Here is a 22,422-nt window from a genome sequence, read left to right on the forward strand (position 1 = left end):
TTTGTTGCAAAATTTTAGCAAAATATTTTTGAATTTCAATATCACATAAGAAACTGAGACATACTGGTGTAGAAAATTCAATTCACAGTACGACGTCATGGCACCGGACAGCACTCGATACATCAAAACCTTCTTCCAGATAAATTTGGACATTCCTTTACCATGAGAGTACGTGACATTCCCAGTTAGTGTGAATTGAACTATTTAAAATACACTGACCAATATACCGGTCAGTGATGTTCCATATCTTGGCTAAGGAAACGAGCTATATTAATGCCTAAAAATGACAAAGCTACATAAATCAATACCTGTCTTAGCAAAACTAAATATGCATGAGATGACATTTGATTCAATTGACTCAGTAATAGAGGCTGAAGAGGCTGTACACTATTCAGTGGAGTTCTTACATTCACTCAGTCCTCCAAACAAACTTATTTTGAAGATCGGAGCACCAGTTATGCTTCTGAGAAACTTAAATCTTCCTAAACTGTGCAATGGCACAAGACTAAAAATAAAAGCTTTACACAAAAATGTAATTGAAGCAGGTATCTTTACTGGCTCTGGTCAGGGAGAAACTGTCTTTATACAGCACATTCCTCTTATACCATCTGACTTTCCTTTTTCCAATTAAAGTGTGTTTTGCAATGACTATCAATAAAGCACAAGTTCAGTCTCTAAAAGAGCTGGGAGTGGATCTGAGGAACGATTAACTTTCTCCTGGCCAGCTTTACATGTCGTGATCCAGAGTGAGATCACCTCACTCCCTATTCATTCTGAATCCTAGTGGTGCTACATCTAACATTGTATACAGAGAAGTATTGTAGTGCCTTGCTCAACATATTCACTCCTTTTTGTGTTATTTTTGTATACAGAGCAGACTTGGTACATAATCAAAAACTGAAAAAAATTGAGTCCATGTTTTTATATCAGCCATTTTCTTAAAAGAGATCTTCACGACGAAGCCACAGGTATTAAGTAGTGTTCTATAATTCCCTTAACACTTGTCCCTGTTTTTCTTGCTGTGATGCTTTACCTGATTAGTAACCAGGTTCCAATTAAAGTGGCGCTAATCTTCCAAACAGGTGGTAATCTGACCAATCTAAGCTGACTTCATTGCATACCTCCTTAATTGTGAATGTGGAACCTTAATATGCTATTGATATGGTGGTACGCACTCCCTCAGAAAAAAAACATCAGGCAATCGTTGATCTCTTCACTGATGCATACAAGACAATAGGACTCACATTTAACAATCGGAAGACAAAAATCCTCCATCAATAACCTTCAAATCAGAAGGCACCAGCTCAGACAGTTTGGTGTCAATTTGAAGCTTTAGAGAAAGTTGAACCTTTCCCATTTCTCACAGAAGGCTGACATTGGTGAAACAATCCAACATCATGACAAGTATGCAGCCAAAGTCTTTGGTCGCCAGAGGAATTGAGTGTTTAATGACAACAATGTTAGAATGTAAATGTAAAATGTAAATATTTACTGACTACTCATTCAGAAGTAAATTTGTGGACATCGGACATATACAGTGCCTTTAGAAAGTATTCAGACCCCTTTACTTTTGCCACACTTTGTGAAGTTGTAGTCTTGTGCTAAAATCATTTAAATGATTTTTCTTTAGCATTTTAAATTATTTTATCTACTTTATATATATAAAATCCTAAGCCTAAAAATGTAATGATTTTATGTGACTTTTTATGTCACTTTTTTGTCACTCTTTAAATCGGACTTATTTTAAAACTTATATATAGGTAACAGATTTGCACAGAGACACAGGAGGTTGTAGAAACAAGAAGGATTTTTATTCAAACACCACAAACACATGAGCTTAAACGTACTCCATGACAAGTCAGAGATGACAGTTCTGCTAGGAGCAGAGAGAGATAAAAGCAAACAATCAATTCCAAATCTGACAGGCGCTGCGCAAGGCTTATAAGTCAGTGGAGTACCGCGCGAGGCTTGTATTACACGTTATAGTGCAAGGATAAGGAGCAATGTGAGGGTAGTCAGTGTTTCAGGGTTTGTGGTTTTCCCAGGGGCGTCTGTATCTATTTGGGGTGCGATCAGCCCTCCAGCTCACAATATGTTTGGTATCATTCTTTTCAGAATTTATCTAACTTTAATGTGATGTTAGATTTTCAGATTCCGTTTTTAAATTAAAAAGTAAAAAATATCAAGAAATCATGTTCTACAAGACGAGACTTAGTGCCAAGAGATTTAACTACGCCTGGGGCCAGAAATAAAAGATAAAGAGTAGATGTGGTGTTATGGGTCCACAGCTCACTCAGCAAAGGCCGTTTATTTAAATAAATAATCACGCGTTCGCGGCGGTTTAGTGAGGGTACGTGGTGGGCGTAGCATGCCACAGGGCGATCTGCGGTGTGGGCATTTCTCACCTAGTGCACAGGTGAGGGACTGCCCACATCCGTGATTGTTCCTGTGGCTAATGTGCTGCAGCCATTATGGACCCCTGTCAATATAAAAGAAGCGCGAGTCGGTTAGGAAAGGAGATCACGAAAAAAAAAAATGAAAAGAGAAGGAAACGGAGGAAGCAGGAAGCAGTGAGGAGAGAGAGAGCAAGGCGGTGCAAGAGAGAGGGAGAGACACGGTGCGTTTGGACGAGCGAGCGAATGAGCGCTCGCAGGCAGCTGCGAGGAAGCCTGGGTGTTAGGCCGTCACCCAGGAGTTGAAGTAGAAGTCGCTGAGCAATCATGTAGCGGGAGTGACCAAAGGAGGAGCGACTGGCCGCAGAAGGCAGCGGGAGTCGGAAGGCTTGGAGTGAAGTCCTTGATATGGGCGTCCTGGAAATCAAGATTCCAAGTCTCAGGCCTAGTATAAGTGCCAGACCGAAGCTAGGATCTGGAGGTCTCCAGACCTGCATGTGTGAGAGAAAGGGGCAGCTGCAGAGAGAGCGTCTCGTCTGTTGCAAAGCCAACCGCGAGAAGCAGCTGAGACGCTAGCGTAGAAGAGAACCGGGCTTGCAGTTGATTTTAAAAGACTGCTACCTGATGAACGTTTTAACCTCTGGTTTTAAGGATTGTTTTTGTTTTATTTTTTTTGATTTTAGAACCTCCACGTTTTATTGGATTATTTATTTAATGACTCTTTTTGAAAGACTTTGGGAATAACTGCACTTATTTAATTGAACACTTTGTTTTTGTTTTGACTATTTTAAATAAAAGCACTTTGCATTTTTTTTGTTACATCATCCCCTTGCTTTGTTGTTGCCTCACTGTCTAGCTCACCACGGTAGCATTATCAACAGTGTTGGGCCAAAGGGCTCCCAAACAGCAGATGGGAGTGTGGAGCAGAACCCACATCATCACAATAGATGACAAAGACAGCTGCTGTAGAGGCTTTTAAATGTTCGAAGCGCGGTACAAGATGCAGATTACGTGACATGGCAGCAGCAGCAATGAGCAGCTAATCGATCAAAGAGGAGGTAAAAAACAAACTATTTGTTTCCCACTGTATCACCATTTAAGAGGGGGTTTCGGAGGAGCAACTGCATCTCCTTGGGGTGCATTCAGCCCCCCTCTTCACAAAATGAGTGGCACAGACGCGAAGTGGCTGGCGTGTAGCACAGAAAAGGCTGGGTTGGCAAGCGAAGCAAGCAGGGGGTAAACCTCCTAGTTTTATTAACATTCTTAACTGAGCTTGTTTTTTTTCCTTGAAATTTTGTCTTTCACATCTTGTAAAACACTTTGAGCCACGTTACCTTTGTATGAAAATGTGCTATATAAATAAATGTTATTGTTGTTGCTATTGTTGCTTGTCACACATGGCCAGGTTAAAAGAATAGAGTGACTAGCACTCCCAATCTGAAGGGTTATCTCCAAAGGATGGAGTATGCCAAACAAGTCAAATATAAACCTTGTGCTAAAATCATTTAAATTATTTTTTTCCCCATTAAATAAAACTCAAATCCCCAGAATGACAAAGCAAAAACTAAATTTTGGGAATTGTCGCAAGTTTATTAAAAATAAAAAAAAAAACTTAAATACACATTGCCATTTGAGAACAGAGAAAAGTAACCATCCTTGAAATCAAAGGAGCACATTTCTTTTTTTGGAACAGTAATTAACCTCACTCTTTAGTTTTCTCGATAAGCATATCTTTATCCAGCAAGAGTAACTTTATATACAGTCAGTCAGTCATTTTCCAACCTGCTATATCCTAACACAGGGTAACGGGTGTCTGCTGGAGCCAATCCCAGCCAGCACAATTAATACAAATCTCTATACAAATGCAAAAACCTTGAATATTTCTTATTTTCCAGTTTGGTTAAGTGTGCAAATTGTTACACTGCAGTTGTGATAAGGAAGTCTAAAGGCTGGATAAAGCGGTTCGGTGTATTTGGTCTGGAATGTGTGCAGGAGGGCTGCACTGTCTGTGACACCATAAAATTTAAGAAAGCCAGCTGACCAGTCCAGATACACTCCAACTCTGCGGTGGTGAATTTCCGCTGTTTTACTTATTATACTCTTGTTATTGTGCCATAAAGAGGAACTACAATTCGAGCAGCGCATGCTCCAGGAGAGGTCGTTACCTCCAAGCTTACTATCCTTACCATCTCCTTTTCTGCCAATCCCTTTATATGTGATTCCTATCTCAGCCTCTTTTCCACAAACCTCCACCTCCCAGTAACAGCGAGTTCCAGTTAGAGCCTCCCTGCTGAGAATCTGCCACCAGTTGTCAAATCTGTCTGGATTGTCATCATAGTTTGCTTGCTTCTCCGTCACTGTCACTTTCTTATTCTCTTCAGAGACATTTAGTTGTCTGTGTGCAGTGTTTGGGTCCAGTGTTATAAGACAGGAATCTGGGGGAAGAGAAGAGAATAACCAATGATATTCCTTAAAAGGCCTACATGTGATGATTCCAATGTCCTACCTTCTATGGGGTGTTCCTATGTTCTACTTGGGTTGCATGATTTTCCTCCAAGGAATCTCACAATTACATATTGTTAGATGGATTGTAAATGTACAGTTAGTTGGCTCAATATGGGTTAGTTTGTGTATGTTCATGAAATGGACTTGGTGTCTCAGATACACTTTGGTCCTGCTTTGTGATCAGTGCTATAGAGGGTTGTTTTCGTTTCCAGCCAGCCCAGGTCAGGTCAGGTTGGGGAGCATGCACTGCTACGGTGCGTTGCCGCACCCACCACACAACAAAACAGCTGAGGATCCCCGTTGGCAACCCCCCAAGGCATACATGTGGTCCACTCCTACCACCCAGAAATGATCATCTATCTGCCACAGTCAGGTGTTACGTGGGCGACCCCTTGGCCTGGTCCAGCCACTCTCAGGGAATCGCGCCACTTGGCCATAGTGCCATAACTGACGCTCCCGCACAATGCAGGTAATGTGCCTCATTCGGGACTCCATGAGCAACCGCTCATTCAACACAAAGTCAAACCAGTGGTACCCAAGGATTCTTTGAAGAGACACAGTACCGAAGGAGTCCAGTCTTCATCTCAGGTCACTGGATAGCGTCCATGTCTTGCAACCATATAGCAAGACAGGAAGCACCAGGACTTTAAAGACTTGGACCTTTGTCCTTTTGCATAGATATCGGGAGTGCAACACACCCCTTTCCAGCGACCTCATGACCCCCCAAGCTCTCCCAATCCATCTACTGACTTCATAGGAAGTCACCAGAGACATGAATGTCACTGCCAAGGTAAGTAAACCTCTCGACAAGTTCAACACTCTTTCTGCAAACAGACACACTGCTGATGGCCGTGCCTAAGAGGTCATTAAAGGCCTTCATCTTGGGTTTTTATCAGAACAAGTCCAGACACTCAGACTCCTCGCTCAGTCTCTTGAGCCTCCATTGACTCCATGAAGATCACAGCATCGTTAGCAAAGTCAAGATCAGTGAATCTTTCTTCACTAAAAGATGCCCCACAGCCGCTGGACCCCATGACCTTGCCCAACACCTAGTCCATGCAAGCACTGAACAGAGAAGGAGCAGAACACACCGCTGACAAACCCAAGATTGAAATGGGAAAAACAGAGAGGTTCTGCCTCCACTCTGCACAGCACTCACAGTACCAGTGTACAGGCCAGCCATGATATCCAGCAACCTTGAGGGGATCCCGGGAAGTCTCAGGATTCCCCACAGGGCAGAAGCCCTCAAAATGCTTTGTTTCAAGTCTCCATGCTAATGCAGGAGAGGAGTCCCTAAACTCAGTTCTGAGAGACAACCATTAATATAATTTTCATCCTTATTATGTTTCCAGTGTCTAAAAATGAGCTGGTATATCTTATAGTCTGACTTCTTCTTTACTTCTTTCTAGTGTCAGAGTAATGATTTAAACAGATTTTTGCGATTTAATTCGAAGTTGTGACAAAAAGCTCTCTGGCTCCGTTTGTTAAAATGGTCTCCAATAACGTAACTGCAAATAAATAATAAAGAGAAGCAATTCACTCAACGGCAGTGTCAGAATAGTCTCAGAAACGACCCCAACTTTAATCGTGAATACCATCCTACTTTTATTCAGCTGCTTCCCTCCTTTAGCAGGCCCAGGGTTCTGGATTTAATCCAACTGTTTTTGATGTCTACATGGTTCTATTGGGTTATCTGATTCATCAAAATGTCTATGTGTTCGGCCTCATACTGTTCTTTTCTAACAAAAACAATTCTTGATGCTTATATTCCAAAAATCTCTAAACCCTGGGGATATCCTGTTGTATAAAAAGGGAGACTGAGCTGATCCAAAAAAACTGTAGACCAGTAAGCTTAATGTGCATCATACAAGGTAAATGGAAGCACATGACTAGAGCAGCTTTATTAGAAAATACTCCACACGTCTTCAGGTAGGGAAGGTCATGTTACTAATATGCTAGGAATTGTATTAGGCAGCACCAAAAGCAAATTACCTGCCTATGTTATTATTTACCTTGTTTTTTAGGAGGTTTTTGATTAGGTTCCACATGAGAGGATAGCGATCAAAGTCAAACACATGATGTGTAGTTGGGTACAAAATTGCCTCAAACACAGGAAGGACAGGGTTATAGTGAGGGGAACTTTTTCGGAAGTAGTTGATGTTAAAAGTGGTATCCCTCAGGGATCATTGCTGGAGCTGCTGCTCATCTTAATATATATATATATATATATATATATATATATATATATATATATATATTGTGGAAGACTGCCGGCTTCCCAGGCCAGTCCGCACCCCAGGCCGACAGGAGGAGCTCTCCCGACAGCGGGATCGTGCCCCGAGGTCCAGCAGGGCCTTATGGACTCTGCGGTGTTTATACACAGCCCTGCTGGATACCTTGGGGCCACCAGGAGTCGCTGTGGGGGGACTTATGGGCTCTGTTGTGCCTTATGACCGGGAGTACGTCACGGTCACGTGACAGGAAGGTATGGCGTGCTCCGGGTTGAAGTAATAGACTGATTGCCCTGACCCGGAAGGAATAAGGAACTGTGGACTGCTGGGACAGGAACACCTCCGGTCAGGGGCTATAAAGGACCGTGCCTCAGTCCAGACACTGAGCTGTGCTGGGTGGGAGAGGAGCAAAGTGTCTGGGCGAGGAGGAGAGGTTATTGAGTTTATTTGTTGTGAGATTTATGAGTAGTGTGGGAGGTGCTTGGTGCACTGTGAAAAAAGAAAATAAAACGGTCGTAGACTTTTACCTGGTGTTTGGAGTCATACCTGAGGGTTCAAGGGTGCACTACTGCCCCTACTGCCACAATATATATATATATATATATATATATATATATATATATATATATATATATATATATAACGATGGACGGCTGGGACACCTGCAGAATTTAAGGACTGGGAGAGAGGCATTATCTCCCCTGGGATGCAAGAGGGCAGCTTCGGGGCCACGGGAATGGAGCTTGGAAGCTCAACCCCGTTGAGGCTTGTGGCCTCCGCCAGGGGGCGCCCAGATCATTCCAGAGCCATGGACTGCAGCACTCCCACCATGCCAGGAAGTGCTGCCGGAAGAGGAACCAAATGCACCTGGAGTACATCCGGGTGCAACATAAAAGAGGCCGTCTCACTCCATTCGAGGAGCCGGAATTGGGAGGTAGAGAACAGAGCTTGCAGGAAAGGAGTGGAAGTGGCAAAAGGAAAGAGAAGAAACAGAGAGAAAAGGATAAGGACTGAGTTTTGATGGTGATTTGTGCACTGTGTGTGCTGTAAGAAGCAAAGGAGAAATAAAAAGTGTGAGTTCTGTCAGTGTGCCTCTTGTGTCTGTCTGTGTTGGATTGGGTGGCTGGTACGCCACCTAGTGGTGGTATTGTGGACTATGGCTGACCAGTCATCCTGGCCAATACCCCAGGCCTCTAGATGGAGCCCTCCCTGCAACATGGAGGTGCCCCGAATGCCAGCAAGGAATCATGGACATTGGAGTTTTCCCTCACAGCCCTGCTGGATACCCTGGAGGCCACCAAAGGATGCTGCAGGGAGGCTCAGGGACTATTTGCCCTATAATCTGGAAGTACGTCTTAGTTACAGCGACAGGGCATATGATGTACTTCCGGGATGAACCCGGATCTGACCCGAAAGTGCTAGGAAGTCACATGGACTGAGGGTTCAGAAGCACTTCCGGGTCATGGACTATAAAGGACTGTGAGAGATCCCAGACGGGCGAGCTGAGTTGGGAGGAAGGGTGGCAACGTGTCTGGGAGTAAGAGGATTGATTATTGGTTATTGTATTGTATTGGTTATTATATGAGTATTGTGGAGTGGAGGGTGCACATTATTATTATAAAATAAATAATAGTTAGACTTTTATCTGGTGTCTGGCGTCTGGTCTGAGGGTTCAAGGGGACGACAGCGCCCCCTATCTGTCACAATATATATATATATATATATATATATATATATATATAAATGTGTTATAAATTGTGCACTTTGAGGTTATACCTGGGCATTTTGGCTGCTTTTTCCCTAGCACAGTTCTGTGTGGTTTCCTCATAATTGCATGTTTCCTAAATGTACTGTACAGTAAAAATTAATTATTCATGGTAGCGTGACAATATTTTGTTTAACAATGGGGCATTGCCATGTTATTATTTACGTAGCACATGGAAGTTATTTAGCACGGTGCCACGCCTTGTGTCTTCAGCTTAACCCTTTTAATCCCGCACATCGTGAGTTGGTATCAGGATTAAAACTCATAAAAGTGAAGCACAACTTTCTGGTTTCCAGTTCTATAGTTTCTCTCTCTGACCTTGATTTCAGGTTAATAATTATTCTTTGTTGTTTTAGGTTTAGGCTTATAGTTTCGATTTATTTCTAGTTTATAAATGTTTCATCACTTGGTCCTCGTCACACCTTCTGACAGAGTAATATATGTTATTTTTACAAGAATATACTGTAAATAATAAGCTAGTTACAGTGGTTATTAATATTCTTACCTAATGTTATTTGGTTTTTTTTTTCTTGCAGCTTTCTCTTTCACATCTTGTAAAGCACTTTAAGCCATGTCAGCTTTGTATAAAAATGTGCTATATAAATAACTGTTGTCGTTTCTTGTCACACATGGCCAGGCCAAAAGGGTGACTGGCAAGTCTTCCCCAGTCTGGAGGGGGGTGATCTCCAAAGGATGGACTAAGCCAAACATGACGTTCAGTCAGATACAAGCAAGCAAGACAAAACCTTTTATCTGCCATCCATAGAGACGAACTGTGAATGTTACAGCACGTCTATTAATGTTCACGGGGATTATGCTGACAAACTAATCATAAGAGGCCAAACTCAAAACTGCAGTCTGCGCTGTATTGCATTTTTCACAACATAGTTATTTTTTTCATGTTTTATGTATCTTTCAATTATTAATCTGGAAATCTCATGTAAAGTTCACATAAATGCAAAAAAGTATTATTATTATGATGCATCAGTTGTTGAGTCTCATGTAAAATTTTGTTCTTTGGTTGAATACTGAATTTTTGCTTAGGGTCTGATCTGTAATTTTGGCCAATGTTAGTGCAGGGGTGTCAAACTCCAGGCCGCAGTGGCTACAGGTTTTCATTCTAACCCTTTTTCCCAAATCAGTGAGGAGTTTTCACTGCTAATTACCTCCTTTTCCCTTCATTTCAATAGCCCTGTTTTTAAGGATTCAGTCCTCTGAATTGATTTATTTCTTCATTAACAGCCAAACAGAAATGAGACGTGAAAAGAGCCAACAGATGTCCAGCTAAACTAGGATTTCAAACTCCAACCAATTTCACTCCAACCAGTCTCTTAATAAGAAGCTGATTCTTGCTGTTAATTAAGCCCGTCATTTAATTCAATGGCTTGTTGCTGCTCTCATTCTGCCACAGCAGATATTTCCAAATCTGTTGATTTTTCTGTTTTTTCTGAGAACACCATCAAAATGCTTTGGTGACCTGAGAGATCAACCTTACTGAGACCTTCACCTTTCTTTATTTTCAGATATTGTGTGATGGGCACAGGTTAGCCAGTCATATGGTGGCTTGTTTGATGTCTCATTATTGTTTGGCTACTAATTAAGGAAAAAGAGACTACTGAGGGGCCTGAGTCAAGTTAATTAAAACTAAAGCAAAAGAAGTTCATTAGCAGTAAAAATGGCTCACTAATGAAGAAGATGGTTAGAATGAAAACATGCAGCCACTGCGGCCCTCGAGGACTGGAGTTCGACACCCGTGCTCTAGTGGGTTTGATGTTAACTCAATACTTGTCTTTTAATTATATCACTATTGCACTTTTACATGATTCGCAAATGTGTAGTTTTGGCCTGTTTTATCATCTTTTAATCATATCATTACTCTCACTTATGCAGCAACATGAAATGACTATAAAATTAGATCAACTCTTAAAACTAAGCACTACCTGCTCTACCACTTCACACTTCATGTCATTTACTTTCATGAAAAGCCCTGCTTTCAAAGAGGTATCAGCCACAGGGCATTGGGGACGGTGAAATGCAGGCTGGGCACCGCCATAGTGCCCGACTCTCTAAGGCACTTACTGTACACATTCTGCTTGAGAAGATAAGATGATTATGTATAGCCCCATGTTGATAATAAACACAGATAAATTGAACAGTAAGGGTAACCTAAATGTATACCCTGAGAGCCCAAGTGCAAATTGAATTCTCTCTTTTTTAAATATAGAAATTGAAGGATCTGTTTTCTAAAGCTTTTGTAAATGATGAACATGATGGATCACCTAAAGCAGGGGTCTGCAACTCGATTCCTGATGAGCTACTGTGGCTGCAAGTTTTCCTTCTAACTCTTTTCTTAATTAGTGGACAGTTTTTGCTGCTAATTAACTATTTCTCTTTATTTTAATTGACTTTTCTTGATACTCTGACCACTGAATTGATTCTTTTTTCCTTACGGCACCTAAACATAAATTTGATGTGAAGTGAGCCAACAGATGACCAACTAAGTTGGGGCCTCAAACTCCAACCAACTTCACTTCATTCAGTTTCTTAATTTGAAGCCAATTCGCGTTGCTAATTAAACCCATTATTGAATTCCATGGTGCTCATTCTCCCATGGCAGACATTTCCAAAACTGTTGATTTTGTTTTTTAAGGGCAATGTCAAAATGTTTTATGGACCTGAGCAGATCAACATTACTGAGGCCTTCACCTTTCTTTATTTTGAGTTATTATGTGATGGACGCAGTTTTTTGTTTATGTGTTGGTTCATTCTGTGTCTTAATTTTGTTTGGTTGCTAATAAAGGAAAAAATAAATAATTAAGGGGCCTGAGTCTTTTAAAATTAAGGCAAAGAATTAATTAGCAGCAAAATCTGGTCACTAATTAAGAAAAGGGTTAGAATGAAAACCTGCAGCCACAATAGCTCTCCAGGACTGGAGTTGGAGACCCCTGACCTAAGATATTTGGTAAACAGTTCTTATGGCTTTAAAGCATTGCCCATAAATGTATTTCTCCATTCATTTTAATTCATGTAATAGTCCCTGTGATGTTGCTAAATACCATATACTATTGCCTGACTGAGTTTAATGAACAGAAAATTCAAATGAGAAACTGATTGTGCATGCAAATTAAGCCAATAGTTTAATATGTCACTAACCAACAAAATATAATCACTGGATGGCATTGAACATAAAAAGTAAAATCCTTACATTGCAATAATTCCAGCCTTTCCTTTTGATCAGAAGATACCAGGATGTAAATAGGGGTGTCACTTGCTGATTGGAAATAGAAAGAATGAAAATACAATTGTAAACCATGACTCACCATTAACATGCTTCATATTACTAGCTAATATCACTCTCCTCTTTCAAAATATGTACAGTTTGTTTTAAAAATGTATTTTATTTGGAAATAAAACATTGTGGTAGAACACAATTAAATAAAAAAAAAGGAAAATAACATAGAAAAATATAATAATAAGCTGTGAAATCTATTTACACAATTCAGCTTTCCATCCCAAACTGACACAGAGAGCAATATGAATTGACGGTCCAATCTAAAAAGACTCTTTGTATCACACAATACACCAAACCAAATAAGAAGGTTGACCAGAGGCCCAGCATGTTTACTTTACATTGCAAAGATCTTTAAAAAATCAAAAATTCTCTCATAAAGAGAATTACATTTTTTCCATAACATCACATTTTTCACTAAGTTATACAGGATGGGCCAGGATTCTTCCTTTTGAGAAAAATAAAACCTAATGCAAGTAGTGTAGTATAGAATAATAGTACAATTTTATTCCATCTACTAATAACTAAAATAATTTTGTTACATGATTCATTGTGATATTAAATTTGAGGTTATAAGACATCTTATCTATAAACATCTGCATTTGGAAGTGTGTCTGTCTGTCTGTCCGGCCCGGAAGTGTGAGGCTACAGCATGAAGCTCAAAGAAAGTGACACTGTCACCAAAGTGAAAACACCAAGAAAAGAGAACCTTGCTTAGCCACTGATAGACAAGAGAGGTGACACATCGGCAAAACGAAACCTCAGAGGAGAGAGAAACCCGCTTAGCTGCTAATGCACAAGTGAGGCAACACATTGGCAAAACAAAAAACGGTGATCAGCTTGAGTTCAAGCGTGTGCAGAAGGAACTTCGAGTCCAGCTCAGGGCGACGAAAGAGCAGTACAGGAGAAAGCTGGAGCAGAAGTTGCAGAATAACAGCATGAAGGAAGTGTGGGATGGGATGAAGATCATCACTGGCTGCAGCTCGAAGCAGGGTGCCACCATCAGGACAAGACATGGAGAGAGCAAACCAAATGAACAACTTCTTTAATAGGTTTGATCACCCTAACCCACTCTCACCTCAGAGTACTGCATCCTTTAACCATCCTTCTGTTGATACCAGCATAGGTGAGACATCCCCACCCACAATTATAGCAGCCCATGTGAGCAGAGAGCTGAGAAGACTTCGTGCCAGCAAAGCAGCGGGTCCAGATGGTGTATCGCCACGACTGCTGAAGGCCTGTGCGCTGGAGCTGGGGAGTCCTCTACAGCACATCTTCAACCTGAGCCTGGAAAAGGGGAGAGTCCCAAGGCTTTGGAAAACATCTTGTATCACCCCAGTCCCAAAGGTATCACATCCTAGTGAGCTGAATGACTTCCGGCCTGTTGCTCTGACGTCGCATCTGATGAAGACCATGGAGCGGCTGCTGCTTCACCACCTGAGGCCACAGGTCCGCCACGTCCTCGACCCTCTGCAGTTCGCATACCAGGAGAAGGTAGGAGCAGAGGATGCCATCATCTATATGCTACACCGATTCCTCTCCCACTTGGACAGAGGCAGTGGTGCTGTAAGAATAATGTTTTTGGACTTCTCTAGCATCTTCAACACCATCCAACCTCTGCTCCTTAGGGACAAGCTGACTGAGATGGGAGTAGACACACCTGGTGGCATGGATCGTGGACTATCTTACAGACAGACTTCAATATGTGCGTCTTGGGAACTGCAGGTCTGACATCGTGTGCAGCAATACAGGGGCGCCGCAGGGGACTGTACTTTCTCCGGTCCTTTCAATCTATATACATCAGACTTCCAATACGACTCGGAGTCCTGCCACGTGCAAAAGTTCGCTGATGACACTGCTATTGTGGGCTGCATCAGGAGTGGGCAGAAGGAGGAGTACAGGAAGCTAATCAAAGACTTTGTTAAATGGTGCGACTCAAACCACTTACATCTTAACACCAACAAGACCAAGGAGCTGGTGGTGGATTTTAGGAGGCCCAGGCCCCTCATGGACCCTGTGATCATCAGAGGTGACTGTGTGCAGAGGGTGCAGACCTTTAAATATCTGGGAGTGCAGGTAGATGACAAATTAGACTGGACTGCCAATACTGATGCTCTATGTAAGAAAGGTCAGAGCCGACTATACTTTCTTAGAAAGTTGGCGTCCTTCAACATCTGCAATAAGATGCTGCAGATGTTCTACCAGACGGTTGTGGCGAGTGCCCTCTTCTACGCGGTGGTGTGCTGGGGCACGCCTGGACAAACTTGTTAAGAAGGCAGGCTCTATTGTAGGAGTAAAGTTGGACAGTTTAACATCTGTGGCAGAGTGACGGGCACTAAGCAAACTCCTGTCAATCATGGAGAATCCACTGCATCCACTTAACAGTGTCATCTCCAGACAGAGGAGTAGCTTCAGTGACAGACTTTTGTCACTGTCCTGCACCACTGACAGACTGAGGAGATCATTCCTCCCCCACACTATACGACTCTTCAATTCCACCCGGGGGAGTAAATGCTAACATTACTCAGTTATTGTCTGCTTTGTTTATTTTTATTTTTTCATTTTTTCATTTTATTACTATTTAATTTAATATTGTTTCTTTGTATCAGTATACTGCTGCTGGATTATGTGAATTTCCCCTTGGGATTAATAAAGTATCTATCTATCTCCATCTATCAATAAGTCAAATTGAAAATAAGAATTTTATCTGCAGATCACCTAAGTCTCAGAGCAAAAAGCTGACACTTTATGTCATTCGCTGATTAATTCAAGGTCACGACCCCGGAGACCACGCCCCTAGAACACGGTACACAATATGTGTTCTCTAAAAAGAAAAGTCGGCAAACTTCACACAGAAAGAGACACAGGCAGGATCTGAACTGAACTGAGCTGGGGGGGCACAAGTGCTAATAACTACCATGCAACCATAGCAAGAAATCAAATAGTAAAACAACTTTATTTTTCAATGAACGATAGTTAAGTAACCAAATCAAAATTGCGCATACTGCCATATGTTGTCTGGAAACACATTTTAATGGTGGACCTGTTTTTTCTAACCAAATTACAGCATTCTTCATATGTTGAAAATCTATCTATCTATCTATCTATCTATCTATCTATCTATCTATCTATCTATCTATCTATCCTTGCCTACTATACTAAAATCTATCTATCTATCTATCTATCTATCTATCTATCTATCTATCTAAAATCTCAGAGGAGAGGGAAATTCGCTTAACCACTGATAGACAAGAGAGGCGACACATCGGCAAAACAAAACCTCAGAGGAAAGAGAACCTCACTTAGCCGCTAATACACAGCCGATGTGATTGATTGATTGAAATGCCAGAATTCATGGTTCCTAGGAGCCCAGGCTTTTTACAGCAATGGCTTACACAGGCTTATATATATATAGTGGACACTAGAGGGCACTGCTGCTCCTCAAACCCAACACAACAGATGCAGTGCACAAGTTTAAAGCACAGAGATTTATTGGGAGGAAAACTCTTCTCACAGCATTTCTCACCACCATAACCACAAGTAAACAATTGGCACAGCACACAGGTATACTTCTCTCCCTGTTTCTTTCTCCTCCGCTCCCCCCAGCAAGCTTCGTCCACCTTCCTCCTGACTCTGGCTTGTCCCTGTGAGGCCAGTCAAGTCCTCTTATACCCAGAGCTTCTGCAATTCCGCCCACATGGTATGGGTTAGGTGGAAACTTCATGCCATACGGCTCCTCCACTTTCATAGCACCCCCCTGGAGGCACCCACGGTACCCAACAGGGTTGCGCTATGGAACTCCAAGTCCCATGGGGCTCTGTGGGGCACATCTGATATCCAAGGGAGTTGCCATCTAGCATTCTCGGGGAGGCTCTTGGGCATTCTGGCTGGGTTAGGTTGCCAGCCATCCCTTACAATATATATATATACCTGTATATATACATGTTTCTCAATTTTCTAAAAATATGGAGCCAATGTAAGGCAGTGAAGCTTTTTTCTGTTGCCCTATACATGATAATCACACATTTCAGCTATCCGTAACCTATGCAGCACACAAACTATGGAAAATGCTTGAGGGTGTGACCTTTAACGATCTCTGTATTGATATTGCGTTTGCATCTTTAGAACCATAAAGCTGCAAATGTAATCTACCAACAAAATAATCTTTCTTCTACTTACAAATTAGAAATTTTCTCAAAAGCAACTATCCTAGTTTCCAATATATAAAAAATAAACAAAAAAAAAAAACACAAGGAGCGTACCCCTTGGCAATGTCAAGGAATGATGAAAAAAAGATGTTTCTGCTTATGGAAACACTCTTTCCATGTATATGCATTTAACACTTTAACACTTAAAATTTTGTTGTGTAATTGTAATCACTCAGACAAAAACTGTACCTGATAGTGACAGTTGCTTCATTTTCCACTCACTAATCTTCATGAGATGCTCTTTCAAATATGATATCTCCATCCTTAGGATCTCAGAAGAGAACTGTCGACTGAATTTAATTTTGGGTGAGGCTTTACCATCAAGAGGAACACATAAAGATGATACAGTCTGCCTCCAAAAAGAAAAGAGGATTGAAGGAGAAAATAGATTAGGATAAGAAGGCAGTGCAAAGAGACCTTGTGTCAGAGTTAATCTCTTAACATACTCAGGTACCACACTCCCCGGCCATGAATCAGGATTCTCTCACCTTGAAGAAGTGCGTGTAGTCATCTGTCTTTAAAAGCTCAGTCATGTCTGCACTTTTCCTCTTCATGTTCTCAATCTCCTTCTCCAATTGTTTCATGGCTCTCTTAGCTTTTTCAACTTCTTTTTTCTCCTGCTGTCTGATCTGCTCTGTTACATTATTGCACATTTTCGCAAGGATGGCAATCAGACCGGCAAAGCTGTTCTCACTTTCTTGTACTTCCTTGTTAGCAGAGAGCTGAATGGAGGAAGACAAAAATCCTGTGGAGTCATCACATTTTACTATTTTGAAAGCAAATGACACTTATATTAATCTGAGAATTAATTTGTTTATTATTTAGATCTATCTATCTATCTATCTATCTATCTATCTATCTATCTATCTATCTATCTATCTATCTATCTATCTATCTATCTATAGGTTTATGCATTAAGGACCACTGATGCTTAGATACAATAGATGGAGTTATGGCACTGTACAGATAAGAGAAGAATTACTGTTAGATAGATAGATAGATAGATAGATAGATAGATAGATAGATAGATAGATAGATAGATAGATTCATGAAATGTACTATATAATAGATAGATAGATAGATAGATAGATAGATAGATAGATAGATAGATTCATGAAATGTACTATATAATAGATAGATAGATAGATAGATAGATAGATAGATAGATAGATAGATAGATTCATGAAATGTACTATATAATAGATAGATAGATAGATAGATAGATAGATAGATAGATAGATAGATAGATAGATAGATAGATAGATAGATAGATAGATAGATAGATAGATAGATAGAAACTTTATTAATCCCAAGGGGAAATTCAGATAACGATTTCTAACAGTACATTGTTAGCACAACAGTTTATTTTATTCAATGGAAAGATTACTAATGCACTTTCCAGAACTCATCCATCCATTATCCAACCTGCTATATCCTAACTACTTGGACATGGGGGTCTGCTGGAGCCAATCACAGCCAAGTCAGGGCGCAAGGCAGGGCACCAGCCCACTGCAGAGCACACACACACACACACACACACACACAAGATCTTTAGACTGTGGGAGGACACCCACGCAGACACAGGGAGAACATGCATACTCCACACAGGGAGGACCCGGGAAGTGAACTCAGGTCTCCTAACTGCGAGGCAGCAGCGCTATCACTGTGCCACCATGCCGCCTGCTCTCCAGAACTCAGTGAGTTTGAAATGTTTTATACTGTATTATCTAAAGTTGGAAAAATCCAATTTTCTTGTGTGGGTTACTGCAAAGTTTCTTTCAAGAATGTATTAATGTTATTGTAAAAGAAGTCTGCTAGATATCTGTGTTTGCTTCTGTTTTACCTCCCATACTTTAATATACTGCATATGATGAATTAATATATAATGGGTCTTTTTTCAAATACGGTGACATGCAAAAGCATTTAATCCCCTTGAAAGTCATCATAATTTTCTGCATGACAAAAGATTTGTCCACATATTTATGCATTCAGTATTTTTAATGTGAACTCTTATGCTGTAACAGTACATATAATCAACATAAAACATTTTCTGTCGATATTTAAGTGAAGAATTTTTATATTCAGACTTACTTTAGTTTCTTCCACAGCCTCTGTAATCTGTTGTAGTATTTTCTCGCTATTTCCTGTTTTCTTCTTAACTGCTGTCCATGTCCTCAGCAAATATGCCTAAAAGAAATGCCAGACTTGAAGTTTTTCAGATTTAAGTTAGTTCTGTACATCCTACAACAGATGTGAATCCATTAATAATTTATTAATTAATGTGAACACTACATAATCTGTTTCAGCGTGACAGGAAGCTTTAGCACAATCCAGTAACACTACTCTGGACAAGTGACATTTAAACTGCATATAGCTGGAAACCCACAAAGGTCGAAAAAGAATGACATATTATAAAATAGATGTTTTTTTTATTTATTCCTACACTTTCAACTCCTACCAGGAATCATCATCAGAGAAAAATGATTAGACTTACAGGATTCCAATGCAAAATATAGCAAGTAAGGAGGGACGGGATGTTGTTTGGGGGGTGTCTGATTAATGAGGTGGGGTGCGGAGGGTGCTGGTCACAAAGTCTTATGTCTTATTTGCATGTTCTTCTTTTCAGGCCTGCATATGCTGGGTTTAAGTCCAAATGTCTGTTAATGGAGTTTTCATTGGACGGCCACGTTTCAGCCAGCCCTCTGACACTTTTAGTATTAGCCTTGAATTTTACTTGCACTGAATCCCATTTAAATGTGTGTCTGGGTAGACTTGTATGTGTGTAAATTAGAGACTGGGGGTCCTTTCTTCTAACCACATTGTGATGTTCCTATATACTCATACCAGGAATCATCATCAGAGGAAAATGTGTCCAGCTACACATATGCAAACCATATTACAGACATTTGCTATATATATACTGCGGTGGGCTGGCGCCCTTCCCGGGGTTTGTTCCTGCCTTGCGCCCGGTGTTGCCTGGGATTGGCTCCAGCAGACCCCCGTGACCCTGTGTTAGGATATAGCGGGTTGGTTAATGGATGGAAGATGGAAGTCAGAATAGAATAGTCAGAAAAACTCCTGTATATCCATCCATCCATCCATTATCCAACCCACTAGATCCTAACTACAGGGTCACGGGGGTTGGCAACTGGGGGCGTAAGGCAGGAAACAAACCCCAGGCAGGTTGCCAGCCCACCGCAGAGCTCCTGTATAGCCTTACACATCTATCATTGTTTGAGTCGCTTTGTTGAACTTTTTTATTCATTTGCAGTCCTGGAGTGCCACCTAGTGGAACGTTATGTTATTTCACCTCAGAATACTTTTGTCCTGTTTTCATTCTTGTTTATAAGGGGCAAGGGAAAGCCCCAAAACTTTGATCATGTGAGAGTCGGTCATATATATATATATATATAAATATATATATATATATATATATATATATATATATATATATATATGTAAATAGTATTGAATTTTTAATTGCAGAAATCTACTCTAAATCAAAGATTTTACTAAGAAATTATGTATAACATTATGTTGAGACCCTGTAGTTAGGATATAACGGGTTGGATAATGGATGGATGGATAGATGTGGCACTTTTCTCTACACTTTTGCATACCCTGTGTAAAAGTGCGCATTTTTTGATAGCAGTTTCCCTTTTTTTATTGGAAAAGTTGTGTTTCTGTAAGGACACAGGAGTGATTCACACACTCGTCTAAGTTCACTAATGCAAGACTAATTTAGATGCTTCAAGCACTCCAGACTTAATATCGTCATAATGTTGGACAAAACGAGAAGACCTGGAAACAATCCTCTGCTGAAAATGTGTTGTCTCCATACAGATAATAGTGGGACCAGGAATTTGGAATTCAAATTTTCTAAGGCAGTAGCACTAAGCACGGCAGCACAGTGCCATTCTTTATTAATTCATTAGTGTTATTATTAATATTATTTTGACACATGCATTCATTTTTTTTAAACCTACTTATTTTTGTACGGGATTTTGGCATGCTGTCTCCTATCCCAACATCTTTAGGTGCAATTGGGAATCAGTCCTTGAAGGTGCAGCTCTCACATAGGGTTCACTCATTTAAACCAAGTCAATTATAGTCAACTTAAAATGCATCTTTTAGGATTTGTAAGGAAGGATATTAGAGAATCCAAAGAAAAGCCCACATTAGCCAGGACAGAACGTACAAATCAAACACAAACAATGGCCAGGCCAGTATTCCAAACCATCCTTCTGGACCTTTGCCACCACAATCACACCTTACAGTAGAACAACACACAAAAAGTGAAAAAATCTCATTGCAAAAAAGCACAGCATTATGTAAACATAAGAACCTATGTGAGAACCCAGCACATTTTCCAATAAATATGATATAAATTATCATGATATTACTATGATACCATTAAAATAGTGAATTGCCAATTTACTCCATTGCTGTTTTAATCCGTTCAAAACTGTAAAGTATATTATCCTTTAAAATCAGACCTGTTTCTCTGCTCTCTCTTTCTCCAGTTCGACTATGTCATGTGTCCGATGTTCATCCATAAAACACTTAATGCAGAGACACACTTGATCAGTTTTGCAAAAAATTTCCAGACGTTTGTTGTGTTTCACACAGAATGTCTGCTGCAGGTTTTCATTTGGTTCAATCAACTTGTGGTCCTTCCAGGCAGCAATGTGATGATGGGGCTGGATGTGAGTCTCACAGAATGAAGCCTGGCAGTCAATGCAGGACTTCACGGCTCTGAGCCTCTTGCCGGTGCAGGCCTCACAAGTGATGGTTTCAAGTACAGCTTCACTCTGAGGGGGAGCTTTGGTGCTTTTCTTTGTGTTCATCTTGTCTGTGTCTTCAGCCTGCATGGTGTTTCTCCACAGATCGGGTTTTCTGTTAAGATCTTCTACACCGTAGGGTAAATGACTTCCAACTGCACACAACCAGCTCTCTTATTAAGAAACAGAACCCAGAAGGGAGGGAAAACCTACGGGATCTTCCAAAAAAACTGAGCAGACACACTGATCCTGCAAAACAATTATGTCATTTATGTCCTCTTGCCTATTATATTAAGTAACCAAGGTAATCTTTGCAGAAATGAAAGTAAAACACCTTTGTCAATAACTGGAATGAGGGGTGTGGTGGGAGAGATGTTCATGGAAGATTCTGGAATTTCTGTAAATGTTTTAAATGCCATAAACCTCAAAGCAAATTACAGTGACTATAAAAAGCATTTGTACCCTTGAAGTTTTTCACCTGTTATTATTTTACAACATTCAGTCACAGTGGATTTAAATTTGTTTTTTTTTGACATTGATCAACAGGAAAAAACTCTTTAAAGTAATAGCGAAAAGAGGTATCTGAAAAGTGGTATAAGCCTTTAGCAGGGACGCATCCCTACGCTGCCACCATAATGCTTCACGGTGAAGATGGTTTGATTTTGCAAATGTACAGTGCTTGGACTACACTATATCCAGGAGGGGTCGCTCTTTCTTCCCTGGGCTGTGTTTCTTGATGCAGAACTGACTAGAACCAATAAAATTTACAAGAGAGAAATATGGTATAAAAAGAAATATATGTACTGTATTTAACTTGCTTTAAAAGAATCATAAGAAGTAGGTACACTCCATTTCTCTAGGAACATTGGACAAGATTTTTGAGAATATTCAAAAATTACATTGTCAAAGGGTGGACTGTAGCAAGAAAGTTATTAGTGCCAATGTAATTTGTGAAATTTATTTGAAAGATTTGCAATTCAGCTGAGAAAGAGAGAGAGAGAGAGAGACTGCCAAAGAGATGGACAGCTGTAAGTCAGGTTAAGGAGATGGGCAGAAAACATGTGAAGGACACACAAGCAGGTTATTTTAAAAAATGCTGATGTCTGCTTGACAAAATGGTTAAAAACCTCAGAGTCTGTGAGATGAGAACAGGTGAGGGTATTAATAACCTGCCAGTTCTGGTAGTTGCCCATATCTGACATGAATTTATGATTATGTGAGTGCTTATAATGATGAGGATCCAGCACAAC

General features: G+C 40.5%; 1 protein-coding gene across 2 annotated transcripts in view; it reads right to left on the reverse strand.

The window, feature by feature from the left end:
- LOC120536978 (tripartite motif-containing protein 16-like) overlaps positions 1–21,283 on the reverse strand; it is a 39,469-nt gene extending 18,186 nt beyond the window's left edge. The window contains exons 1-6 of one of the 2 annotated variants that reach the window (XM_039765560.1): positions 20,888–21,283; positions 18,483–18,578; positions 16,880–17,113; positions 16,581–16,740; positions 12,100–12,165; positions 3,982–4,828 (exon numbers count right to left, since the gene is read on the reverse strand). In XM_039765560.1, coding sequence (XP_039621494.1) covers positions 4,278–4,828; positions 12,100–12,165; positions 16,581–16,740; positions 16,880–17,113; positions 18,483–18,578; positions 20,888–21,262 — 1,482 coding nt within the window. In that variant the 5' untranslated portion in view covers positions 21,263–21,283 and the 3' untranslated portion in view covers positions 3,982–4,277. Of the gene's footprint in view, positions 1–3,981; positions 4,829–12,099; positions 12,166–16,580; positions 16,741–16,879; positions 17,114–18,482; positions 18,579–20,887 lie in introns of those variants that run through there. The other variant, XR_005635240.1, reaches the window with a different exon arrangement.
- Positions 21,284–22,422: the final 1,139 nt, after the last annotated feature.

This window comes from Polypterus senegalus, chromosome 10 (assembly GCF_016835505.1).
Source record: "Polypterus senegalus isolate Bchr_013 chromosome 10, ASM1683550v1, whole genome shotgun sequence".
NCBI lineage: Eukaryota > Metazoa > Chordata > Cladistia > Polypteriformes > Polypteridae > Polypterus > Polypterus senegalus.